The sequence below is a fragment of the Limanda limanda genome, chromosome 3 (genome assembly GCF_963576545.1).
Source record: "Limanda limanda chromosome 3, fLimLim1.1, whole genome shotgun sequence".
NCBI lineage: Eukaryota > Metazoa > Chordata > Actinopteri > Pleuronectiformes > Pleuronectidae > Limanda > Limanda limanda.
Window position 1 is genome coordinate 11881252 of NC_083638.1, and position 13199 is coordinate 11894450.

A 13199-nucleotide genomic window follows, 5' to 3' on the forward strand; every position below is an offset into this window, starting at 1 on the left:
TGAATTGTAACTTAGATACTAATACATGGATGTGAGCGGCTTGTGAAAGAGTAGCAGATTATAGAATACTATTCCTCTCTCTGCTCCTTTTCATTCGATACGTCGTGTAAATCACACATTGGCACCAGTGAATATTACTACACATGGCAGAGGAGATTAAAGAATATGAATGTAAATGTTATCAAAATTGGGTCTGATGACAGAATCTTTAATTAGTGGGATTATAATTGAAGGGATTCAATTACATATGCAACTTTCCATTTGCTTAACCTGTTAAGCTTTACTAGGACATACTAGGACACACTAAGACATACTAATACATACTAGGAAGTTAAGTTCTGTTTTGTTGTGACAGGTAAATGTTTTTTTGAGCTTCTTTGATTGGTTTAAATTGTAACTTAGATACTAATTCAGGGATGTGAGGGGCTGTGTTATGTTTAATTGCTTATTTTATTGAATTATTTGTTAATCAATGTCTTGTGAAAGAGTAGCAGATTATATCATATTCTTCTTCTCTCGGCTCCTTTTCATTCGATACGTTGTGTTTGCATTTCAATTGTTTTGTTTGGTTTACTGATGAAATAAACTTATAGATATTAATATTTCCCAGTGCCTGCAGCCAACCTGTTTTGTTTTTTTTTAAGTTTATTTCTAGGTGTTGAGGATATACTAGGACATTCTAAGACATACTAGGAAGTTAAGTTCTGTTTTGTTGTGAAAGGGAAATCATTTTGTGAGCTACTTTGAATGGTTTGAATTGTAACTTAGATACTAATACAGGGATGTGAGGGGCTGTGTTATGTTTAATTGCTTATTTTATTGAATTATTTGTTAATGAATGTCTTGTGAAAGAGTAGCAGATTATAGAATATTATTCTTCTCTCGGCTCCTTTTCATTCAATACGTTGTGTTTGCATTTCAACTGTTTTGTTTGGTTGACGAAACATGAAATAACCTAAGATATATTAATTGTTCACAGTGCCAGCAGCCAACCCGGTGAGATGTTTGTACTTATTTTTTTTAAGCTTATGTCTAAGGACAGTTCTAATATGCAGCCTCAGCTCTTCAATTTTGTCGCCTACTATTTTCCTCATCACTTTGTTGTGTGTTGTCACACAGGTTAACAATCACATAAAAATAATTTGCAGGGAAGCACCATTAAAAGTTAAGAAGCCAAAATAAAGGAGGTGAGTTATAAAAACCAGAGTAGTAATACGTTTGAATAGAAAGTAATAGAATCAAATTATTATTTACAAATAAATGTATGTAAATAACTTAAGTATATAGCAGCAGGTAGACGTAAGTACAAATTAATACTAGAATGTATCTCAGAGTACACATACCTTCACAAAGGCCCTACAGTCTCCTTATGAAACCAGAATTTCTCTACAAAATGGCAGTAAAAGATTCAGGACATCCTGCTGAAGTGAACATTACACATAATAGTTTATCAAATCTCTCCTCATCCTCCACCCACAGACCTGCAGAACACTGGAGTGGACAGAGATCCACGCTGTTTATCCTGAGACATTTGGGCAACAGGAATCTCCAGGTCAATTTCTTTTTTTTCCAATATTGTAGCAGTCCGTGTGACTTTGAGGCAAAACTGTCTCCTCAGGCCACTGACATATTTAATCCCAGCAAAACACTCATTTTGAAGGAAGGATCTTAAAAGCAGGAGCACTTATCCTGTATGAGCCCCTCGTGGAGCCGACAGCGGGACCCTCAAACTCTTCTAGCAGCTGATGTGTCAGGAACAGAAGAGAGGCGGCCCTCCCTGCTCAGTGGTTCTCTGCTCATTACACAGAACCCTGCTGCTGTGCGTCCAAGCTGCCTAATCACCAAGTCATTTGTAAAACCAGCATTGCTGTAGGTCCTGACCACTAACACTGAGAAACATCGCTGTGTCAGGCATGAGGTGAGAAAGAAAAATGAGCATATTAAATTGTATATGTGATTAAAGTTATTCAAATCTGTTTATATCCATGATTAATATGAACGTCAGGAGGATGAATTTACTGTATGACAATTTAGATTTGAAAGTCAACTCAGTCTGATATTAAATCTGTGCATAAAGTCAGTGTATGACCTCAGGAAGCACTTCAGGAGACATTGACTCACTTGGATAATCTGATTGTTGATACATAATTTGTTTGTTGCTTGACGATTTTATGATGTTTCAACAGTCGCACATTATGGGATAAAAATTAAGATTGAACTAGAATGGCACTCAAAGCACATACCTCAGCCAAGGCCAAACAGTTCCCACACAAAAAAACACTTATTTGTCTTCTAAATAGGCCAGTTTTTTTTTTTCTAGATGCATGAATTATTCGTTGAGAAATTAAGGCAAATGTTGATAAACGCAGTGTTAAAGAAAGTGGGGAAAAGCCTGCCTTGATCCACACTAAATTTCAATGGATCCTCCCTTACCCATTGCGCATGGTTTCACCCAGTTTCATAGTAATGCTTCCAGTAGTTTTGTGTAATCTTGCTTTCAAACAAACCAACCAACTACTAATCAACATGCTTAACCCAAACTAATGAGTTTGTCCTTTTCAAAAATCCTGTTGCTACATTTATAAAATAGATATCATAAGTGGATAGTGTTAGATTTTTTTATTTATTGGTTAACATGTGTCTACAGTTCAGTATAAAATATAAAAAAATAAATGTTACTGACAACTAACATCTAGAAACAATACTGACAGTTACAAAAACAGTGGTGTTAAAGTAAGAAAAGTGTGTGTGTGTGTGTGAGATCAGGAGGGAACCCAGATGTTGCCATGTGTGTCGGGAGCCTGGTTGTACGGAATGTTCCAGATCCAAGGCTCATCTGAAAACACAGAGAGAAACAAGGCCAGTGAATATTAGAAGAATATTACGTTTGATAAATAAACTTGCAGCATTTGTGCTGAGACAGTGTTTTCATTCACTGACTAAAGTGGGAGAACGTGCCTCACACAAAGCTGCATATCTGAGTGGTTCCTCTGGCATCTCATTTATTCTTGGTTTTCATCATTTTTGAATGATGCTAATTCAAATGCATTGAATTGCTAAAAGATTTTAAATTGAACGGCTTTGCTTCAGAAATAATCCATGAATTATTTGAATAGAAATAATCATAAAATAGGACTAATTATTCACTATCATTTTACCAGAATAGGTATAAATAATACTCTTTCTTGAGGGGCTTCAGAAACAAAAACGACCTAACTATGCATTTAAAAAATGAGCACGGCAGACCGAAAATGAAATGCCATGAGATATTTAACAGGTCAACCCAGTAAAGCATTATAACAGATCATGTGGTGTTTGAAGCTGTACCTTTAGGAGAGTAGCATACAGGGGGGAGGTCAAAGGGCACAGGGAAACCAGAGGAGGACGAGGAGACAGGAAATGGATCCTTGAGAACAGGGAAAGTCTTCATGCCCTGTAAGGAGACATCATCACATCTAATAAATGATCTATACATCATTTAGAATGCAGAATGAGACTTGTAGTTATCCAGCGGGTATAAATACTTTTTTTTGTATGGCAAATGTACTTTTTGTAATACAATCACTGCAGCGTTATATCTCCAGCATTCATTCATGTGAACAAAGATCTACAAAGTTCACAAAGTGTGTCTATGTGTGTTTCTCTTACAAAGGCGGAGGGCAGATAGAGGACTCCCAGCTCGTACGACCGGACCATCACCTGAGTGTTGCTCTTCTCCAGTGCACCCCATGCTGCTTTGGATAAGTTGGAACTGAAGCACACACACAGAACACACAACAAGGTTTAATGTACATCTGTGTGATAAGGGAAGGATCATTTAGTCACAAATATATCATGACATGATCATTTCAGATCATTTTCAGTGGTGTGGACGTTTTTCGGGAACACTCCAATATAACGGACTGTTGTTGGGAGCTGTTATGCGTCTATGAAATAAAAACACAATCATATATACTGTACGTGCAAATAAAGAAGCATAAATATTTCCACACTCACCTTGTGACGACAAACCAGGCGAGCTCAGTGAAATCTGGTGAGGCCCTCATGTATGTCTTGATGTGTGGCATGGCATGACTTCTTCCTGTTGTGTTTGCATTCCAACGGCTAATTTCACACACACACAAATATGATATGTCACTGATCTGTTCAATTAAACTTGAAAAAAGTAGTTATATGGAAAGAGCTGCGTTAACTAACCAGTTACAGTATAGTTGTAATGTGTAAAATTGTAATGTGTTGCTTCATTACAACACATTACAACTACCGATGAAGCGGTCACCTGTATCACCGTATACAGTGGTAAAGATGTCTAACGGTTAGTTGTACAATTTCAGTCTTTAATCACCATGATTATTGTGGTGATTTGGTCACTGGTTTAATCACAGCTCCTCCACAGACTGAGCTGAACATTCTCTAACAAGCATTATCATGATATTCAGAAATGAGAGGATATTACACTTATAAGACTTCTGAAAAAGCAATAGGCATAACTTTGCACATTTGATTTTCTTATTTCAGGTTGTGCTTTAACAAGCTAAACTTTCTTCTTTTAATTGTATTATTGATAAACATATTATTTAATTTATTACATGAAATAACATTTTTAGGAAATTCTAATTATACCACAATTCTGATAACTTTAATATTTTTGGTGACTATAATTATGGTATGACAAATATGAATTTTAATAAATTACAACAATGTTGATATGTCTCTCTTGTATCTCTTCACCATTTACTATGCATTTAACAACAAGTCAAGCACAATGAGCTCCTTGGTGTTGTGTTGGAAAATGAAGGAAAATAACATCTAATTTAGAGGCGGCAGCATAAAGAAAGAAGACTGCAATAATAATATACTACTGATGGTGCCCTACCAGTGAATGTTAACAGTGGGACTGAATTTGATGAGCAGTAGAAATGAACTTACTGAAAGTACGAGTGGAGCCAGAGCTGTTTCTGAGCTGTTTGGAGGCTGTAGGGAAGAGAGCCTCCCGCTGGAGGAAAAAAAATATTTATATGACAACCAAATACTCACCAGTCACCAAATAATAACAGTCTGACTGTATAAAATATATTAGATGGATAAAAGAAAATAAATAAAATACTTTTTTTAAGTGACCAACACCCCTGTGGCCAAATTTAACCTGCATTTCTAGAAATAATTTCTCGTCAAATTTATCCAATATATATATATTTGAGCAAAATCTAAATGTGTAAATGTGTAAAAAGCTTCTTACCTGGATAGCCTTCTAAACTGGTCCTAACATCGTCCACTGATGGAAACAGCTGCAAAGATATCAACCCATTAGCTCTTCACTTGATTTGTGAATTTAGCAGTGATGTGATCTTTCCTACAGTTTAAGATTGATTCGGCAGAGCTCTTCCATTAGCATTTGCATTACATTGTTAGCAGGACATACATTTTCATCCAGTTTTATTTTAAGTTTCATTTTGAGTCAAGGGGTTGGTAAAAAGCACAAAATGGTGAGATACAGCTTTCAAAGAGATGAGGATGGCCGTGGTCCCTGAGCAGCTTACCAGCAGTTTGTCATGATGGAGATTGGAAAAGCTGAAGCTGTTAAATTATGAGGAAGTTGTGGCCAAATGAAACCTGAACAACCAGACCAGACTTAATTTTGTCTGCAGTCCAGATCTGCCTTCCAACCCCAGCGAGCAGTTCATCATTGCAGCGTGGCTCATCAACACTGCCAGGAGGTGGTTCACAGAGGAGAAGGAGGAACCCAGTCCCACAGTGTCTAACATCCTGGCAGAGCTCAGGGCTCTTGATGCTGCGGTGAATTTCCCACCCTCCAAACTAAAATCATGTTCCGGCGAGTTTCTCTGCTTAATGTCATCTTATTGGCAGATACCACAGCCTGTGAAGACTTTTTATATCACAAATAAAAGTCTCTCCATTCTTGGTTTTATCTTGGAGATCACTTTAAACTAAAATTCAAAATTTTAGGCTGCCTTGCCCGGGCAGAATGTCCAAGATCCAACGACAGATTCTCAGTTTTCTGGTCAGGGGACAATGAGAGACAATCTAAAAGCTTCCGCCAGTGTTTGTTGAAGGCGTTCATAAAAGAGGAATTATGGAATACAAGATTAATACTAACTGATTTGGCTGATATTCAGTAGAATCCATTCTTCCCTGTGCACACAATGGGATATTGTTTCACCCATGCTTAATAGATGTCAAAGGGTTGTTGTCATCAAATGCTGCTTTTAACCATAAACAAACTTCATAATTTTAAATTAGGCCAGTTGTTACCAAAACAACTGATGTGCTGCACCAACTCACTGAACACTATATGCTGCATCACTCAAGCAGAGGACCACATTCAATTCTTGCTGGAGGAACATACCAAGTGCACAGGGGTGTCTGAACGAAGAGAGGATTTCCCAAGCGTGGTCAAGGTGCGCTGAAATTCCCCTGCCAACCATTTGGTCTTATCCAGTCCCATGGAGCCAATGCTGGAGAACTGGCCAATCACAGGCCACCGCTCCTCCCCGGGAATTGGTTCAGTGTGGTCATGCAACAGCTTGAGAAAGACCAGGAATGGAAGAAAGATATTAAAAAAAAAAAATTACAATTAGAGACTACATGATACATTTCATTACATCTTTAGAGACACTTAGAGCATTTTGGTATTATCTTATTCATCGGGTCCTCACAGTGATACTTACACCTGTTCTCACCACTACACATAAAGTAATGATGCAGTATTGACCATTCATGTGATCAATAAAGGAATATCCACTTTCAGATTGTTACTATAAATTCCAGCTAGTCTAGGTTTGAGCAATTTCAGTTCATTTCAATACAATACAAGAATGAATGCACAGAGGCTTCAAACTCATCACAGATATCACAGTCAGTGTCAAGTTTCCTTACTGGCTGGTAATGCTACATGGGATTGTTTCGTCTTTGTGTCTTCGGTTGCTTAAAGGAAGCTCTGGAATTTAATAAAAATCAAGATTTATAATATGAGACAAGCCAAATTCACATTGCCCTTTCTGAAGCATCCGTGTTTGCTCATTGATTTATTGCATTGATTAACCGCTTTCACTTTCTTTCTAAGTCATCTGTGTATGCAAAGTCCTTTAATAGCAAACTGTAATGTCTGTTGGAAATTCCCACAAACAAAATGTACGGAGGAGTTTTTAGTATGAGTGCGTGCAGCTTCCTGCAGTACCGTTCCATTCGTGATTTGTATTTCAAGGACATCCCTTAGGTAATTATAAATCTTTTTTATTCTCATATCCTTTATGTAACACGTACCAAAAAACACTGCACTGAAACAATGAATAACTCTGCTCATCTCTTATTGCAGTGAAAATATAATCAGATGCGGCTATATAAAACCAAAGGTCATGATGAAGTTACTGTTTACTTTTCTTTCAGGGATGACTGTAGATTAGATAAGATAGCAAGAGAATAGTGAGATGAGAGAGAAAGAGAATTATTTTTTACCTTCCGCAGTCTCAGGTGGCCCCAGCGCTCCATGTCTGCACCAACATACCTGCCTGGGGTTGAGCCAAGCAGATACACCCTGATAAGAAAACAATAATGTGAGTTTAACCTGCAATCCTATTATATTCACGATCACGATAACTGTGATCAGTCATGTACAAGATTCTGCAGGTTCTTCCCATTTACCTGGTCTCAGACAGGTCATGCTCTTTGATTCGTTGGATCCACTCCTCTAGTTCTTGCGCGCGGTACGACGCCAGGTATTCCAGCAGGTCCCTCTTGAAGAAGGTGGGCGACTCACCTGCACTCTCACTGCTGCCCTTTGTTAGCAGTGGAAACAGAGGGCTCATCCACATCCTGGTTGGGAAGTAATAGATTCAGGGCTACATCCACGAACAAACCTTATATCTGGATATGGTGCAAACAAGATGAAACGTATGATAATGTTCAAAGGTCGGAAGAGTTTTCAGACTCACCCTTGTGTCTTTTGGTACCAGTCGGCTCTGATTAGGTTGGAGGTCAGAATGACGACTCGGAAGCCTTCTTCATACCACAGCAGCATCATCTTGCTGCACAAAGACACACACAAGATAAATAGATAAATAACTTCATAGATATAAAACTTTTCAAATTAAAGTTACGTCATGAAATAAAGGTTAAGAAGATAAAATACAATTAATACCATACCAGAAGTGTTATAGGAAGAGATTTAAGAAAGAGAAACGCAGCTGAGGGGCCGAACAGGAAAAAGTTCGATCACATTTGGTTACAAGTGGATATTTTAGAATAGTAAGTGTGGAACCCGGCTTGAAGATATTAGGCAGCGATTAGGCTCATGGGGGATTAGCAGATCGCAGATGTAGGCAGGAGCAGTAACGTCTTCAATCAGTTCTAAAACTCACAGGTAACTAGTGAAGGGAAGGATTGGTGAGATGTGGTCACTTCTCGTACTACATGTTATGACAAGGTCTAGCAAAGGCCAATGCTCAGCAAATATCAGAGGTCGAAGTTCACCAAAGTTGTGGATTTGCTCCTGTAAAGGAAGTGAATGCTTTATTTGCTATTATTATAAATTATAAATGTTGTGTGTTTCGCCGGCTGATACCAGTGTAAAGTGTGATAGTTAATAATTCATAATTTCATGTAGAATGTACAGAGTGGCATAATGATACAGGGCTGCAACAATGTAATAATCATAATAGTATTATTATATGTATTTGTAGGATGTCATGTTTCAAAGGAATTGATTCTTTCTTTTCTTTTCTTTGTTAGGTTTATTGGCCGGTTGCAACCAACGTCAAGGTGCATTACCGCCATCTACTGGTCAGTTGGCAGTGGTTTTATAGTTCTTGATCTCTTATTTCCAACTTAACCTGCTCCGGAGCAGGTGAGCCGTTCAGCATGAGTTACCTCAGTGAGTAAACGAGATTAATAGGACTGAAAACCCTGAAGTAAACCTAAAGTTTATCCGAATAACCAAAAATCCTGCTTCCTAGCCAAGTCCTCAGGACAGGTATGATGAGTTAGCAACAGCAACGTTAAAAAATGGCAGCTGAAATACAAGGCAAGGAATGAAATACTTACGTGTGGTGAGTTCCAAAAGCAATGTCCAGCTTGGCCTGTCACAGAAAGTCACAGAGGTTAAACAGAAGAAGAGAGTTTAGGGTTCTTTTTTCATAAAATACTCAAATGGTTATTCTGGGATTCCAAAGGTTTTTGTGTGTACCATTCATTTACATGGTCACATTATAAACATATGGCCAAGGCTCTACGGACACTGAAATCACTTTTGCTCCACTCTCACCAAGATAGCGCATTTGCTGATATGTGAGTATTTTTTACATGACATCACACCCTTGATTTCAAGTATGAGAATGATCCTTGCATCAAATCTGCAATTCTATAAGTAGAATTTGTGTATCTGCAACTAAGAATTTCAGAAGGCGCAACTGTTCTACAAGTTTGCAATACCTGAGTAATTTTTCTCCATGACTCAGTTGTTTTGCACTAAACGCACCTTAATAGAATTTGCAAATATAACCTGTCAGAGTGTTAATACTTCAGAAAAACCTTTGCTACACTAACTCCTTTTGTGTTGCAATGATTGTGTACCTGGCAGAATCGAACATGTGGGAAAGGTTGAGCCTGCTTGAGCAGCCGGGCCTTGGCCTCTCTCTTATCTCCATGAACGATCAGGACTGGAAGATCCCTGAAAACACAACACAGTGTATCATAGTGAAAACTGCAAACAAAATTTTAACAAATCATTCAAATTTAGGCTTGGAAATCGTTTTACCTAGCCATAAAATCTACCTCCTAAATGCAAAGAAAGGATGTTGTTACAAGAAAGGGTTGTTGGAGATTTTTCTAATTTGTTCTATTTTTTTATTCAGTATAATGAGAAAGCAGCTCATGATAATACCAGTATAATACCAGCCAAACTAGACACAGGAATCTGAAGCAGAACTTACCTGAACTCTGGTGGGAACTGATTTACCATCCAGGGAATATCAAAGCAGTAGTTAAACTATGAAGAAAAAGAGAATATCAATGAACCATATCTGTCTACTCATTTAGCAACGCGATGTTAACTAGAGTCTACAGCCATGCTAGCAGCTCTGAGAGGCTGTTTGTAAGCGCAGCAGTACTTTGAACTAAATGCTAATGTCTGCAGCTATAATTTTCACAATGTGTTCCATCCTCAAATACAGCTGAGGCTGATGTGAATGTAATTCATTTGACAGAATACCAAATAAAATTTGTCAGAATTGTCAGAATTCTGAATTCTTGAGTTATGGGCAAAACTGTGAGGTCACAGTGACTTTGACCTCATACCACCAAATTCTAATAAGTTCATCTAAGAGACCAACTGAATGTTCGTGACATATTTGGAGAATTTCGCAGGAGAAGATGGGCGTGCAGACAAAAGAACAAGCAGAGGGACGAACAGAATTCCTCAATACATAATCCCTCTTGTTATTGCTGTCACCAGTGCAGAGGCATGGAAATTGTTACTCACCTGAACAGATTCTTTTAAGGTCCCAAATAACGGGGAGAGAATGTCTAGATGAAAAGATAAAAGCAAAGATTACTTAATGAAACTAATTCATAAAGGATTGATGGTGACAAATGTGAGCAGTGTTTTTGAAAGCATTAACTTAAAAAGGATAGGGACCAGACATTCCAAATGGTCAATTTATTGTGAACCTGTGCTCATGTTTTCCCTGCATGAGTCTACCTCAGTCTGCCCTCCCCTTCTCTACTCTACTCTTCTCATCTCATCTCATTATACCAACCCACTGTCCATCATTGCATTCTGTACCATAGGGTCAGACCCATTCCTGTATCTGTAATATGTTCTCCCTATGTATATGTGATTTTTTTATGTATGTCGGTGAGGTGTATAAGTGTATAAGCTACTGGATGACCTAAATTTCCCACGGGATTAATAACTATCCATCTATCTATCTATCTATGTTTTGTTTTTATCTTGAAATGTCAAAGCAGACACCAGAAAACTTAAACAAGGGAGAGGTCTCTCACCTTTGATGTGCAGCGCTCCATTGTTGTACTTCCTGTCCAGGCCTGTGACCTTGTTGAGGTAAAACCTGTAGGTGTCATTCAGACAGGGAATACTGGATTCGAAGAAGTCCTCTGGCTCGTCGATGTAGTAGGTGCGGCCGTGGGGACTGGGAGGCCGCTCATCCTCCACCTTGGCTTTCTTAGCTTTGGGAGCTGGAGAGACCTTCTTCGGTAGGTTACTAACGCTGTTCGCCTTCACGTCCCCATCATCATCATCGCTATCTGAGAGCGCCCAGCCAGAACCATCTGACACCTCCTTCTTTCGCTTTCCAGCCAACGAAGGACTCGTTTCATATTTGACTGGATTCAACAGGTTCTTCGCAGCCAATTGTCTGGCCTCAGAGCCGATGGCAAGCGAGGATACAGAAGGTTGGGCTGGTTCAGCTTTCACCTCCACAGGGGCTGATGCTGGTTCTAGTTTTGGGACAGGGGGAGAGGTAGACCGACGTGGGCTGTGACTGGACGCCGCGGGTTGGTCGGGATTAGATTGTCGAGTCCCAGAGGGAGGAAGAGCCTCATCATTGTCATCATCGCTGTCTGAGATGGTCCACTTGCCGTGTTGACTGTCCTGTGACATGCCTGAGCAGATACACAGAGTTCAGACATGAGCTGATCATCAGGATGAGGGAGCCTGTGGTGGCGCCACTGGTCAGTCATGTTTAGAATGAGGAAATATTGATACAGATACATTTTTACCCTGATGCTACCTGCGTTGTTACCTCTAACTAGTCACTAAATGTGTTAAATATAAAAACAATATTGACATTTCAGTTATTGTTAAATATCTATTAATTATTCTAGTAATATAAAGATGACAATAACTGTTTATAACCTAATGGAGACAGGTTTCATTAGCAGAGTGAGGTTTGCAGCTGAGAAATCAACTGGAGCCTCTGACTGAAATACACAAATGTACAACATCTAAGCGGGAGAGTTATAAGATCGTGCCATAAACCGTGTAAAATGAAAGATTATGCAAAAATGCAAGATAATGCGCAAAGACAAAATGTCAGGCATACGTTAAAACACGTGTTTTGCTGCACAGATACACAGCGATGTGTTAAATAACCAACATGCAAAGAGAAAACGAGATAGACAGATCGTGCAGGTTAAACAATGAGAAACTGATAGAAATGACATGATTCTATTGTGACGAGTCCGTTCGAATAGTGTACGTGTTTACTTTACCACGTTTAGATAAGAGACCGCAGGGCAAACTTCATACAAAACCACAGTTTGTGTACGATACACTACAAAGGAGGAGGTGAACACGGAAAATGTGTCCGGGTCAAAACAATGTCTCTTCGTTAGTTCCGTTGCATCAGCGGGCTCTCAAAACTTTCTGCTATATACAATTATCTTCTTTTTGCCTTGATATACAAAGTAATACATATATTGTTACTTGCTATTTAGTTATGTGTAGTAATATATACATTTATATAATTCTTAATTTATTATATAATTATGGCCCGAGCACTGACAGGCACTGACAGACAGTGAGACCCTATTGAAATTGTAAGAAATTAGCTACTTGAAGCTAAAAATGTGTGACTTTTATTTTGTAAAATCTCTAAATTGATACAGTCAAAATGTTATTCATAAGAATGACACGTGAGACGATATATACTTCTTGTGAATATAATCAATTCCATTTCCTTTTTCAATTATTCATTTTGTATATGGTCCATGTCAACAGTTTATTTGGAAAAAACGCTTTGGATGCGTTTACCATAATTGTCAGTATATGTGCGCAGTAGAATTTCTGTGTCGGCTGATTTGACCACAGAGACGCGAGTGTCGGCTGGCTTGAGCGCAGTACAATGTAGGGGTTCGGGGGAAATGATGATGGTCTTTCTCTGTGTGTGTGATTCCTACCCCTAGAAAAGGATACCGAACAGGGAAATCCAGCAGAGGGCAGTGTTGATTCATTGGGGAAAGTCACTATTACCTCAGCTAAAGAAGTAAATCTGCTCTTTCTGTTAATATGACCGATTAATGGTGTCACCTAAGAAATCATAAACAAAAATTTTAAGTGCTCACATCAAATATGTGGCTAGACGTTCCACATCACTTACACCATCTGCTGTTATCATGAGAAGTGTGTGGACACTTCTCATGGGCCTGGCGGAAATACTGATATT

At 38.6% G+C, this 13199-nt stretch overlaps 1 protein-coding gene across 1 annotated transcript; it reads right to left on the reverse strand.

The window, feature by feature from the left end:
* Window positions 1–2631: 2631 nt before the first annotated feature.
* Window positions 2632–12313, reverse strand: tdp1 (tyrosyl-DNA phosphodiesterase 1). Its single transcript, XM_061068330.1, has 16 exons — window positions 12247–12313; window positions 11020–11637; window positions 10496–10539; window positions 9948–10003; window positions 9589–9685; window positions 9061–9095; window positions 7953–8045; window positions 7663–7833; window positions 7477–7555; window positions 6368–6544; window positions 5240–5288; window positions 4930–4996; window positions 3997–4104; window positions 3649–3751; window positions 3328–3433; window positions 2632–2836 (listed from the first exon to the last, which is right to left on the reverse strand). The coding sequence occupies exons 2-16, from the start codon at window positions 11633–11635 to the stop codon at window positions 2763–2765; spliced, it is 1875 nt and encodes a 624-aa protein (XP_060924313.1). The 5' UTR covers window positions 11636–11637; window positions 12247–12313; the 3' UTR covers window positions 2632–2762.
* Window positions 12314–13199: the final 886 nt, after the last annotated feature.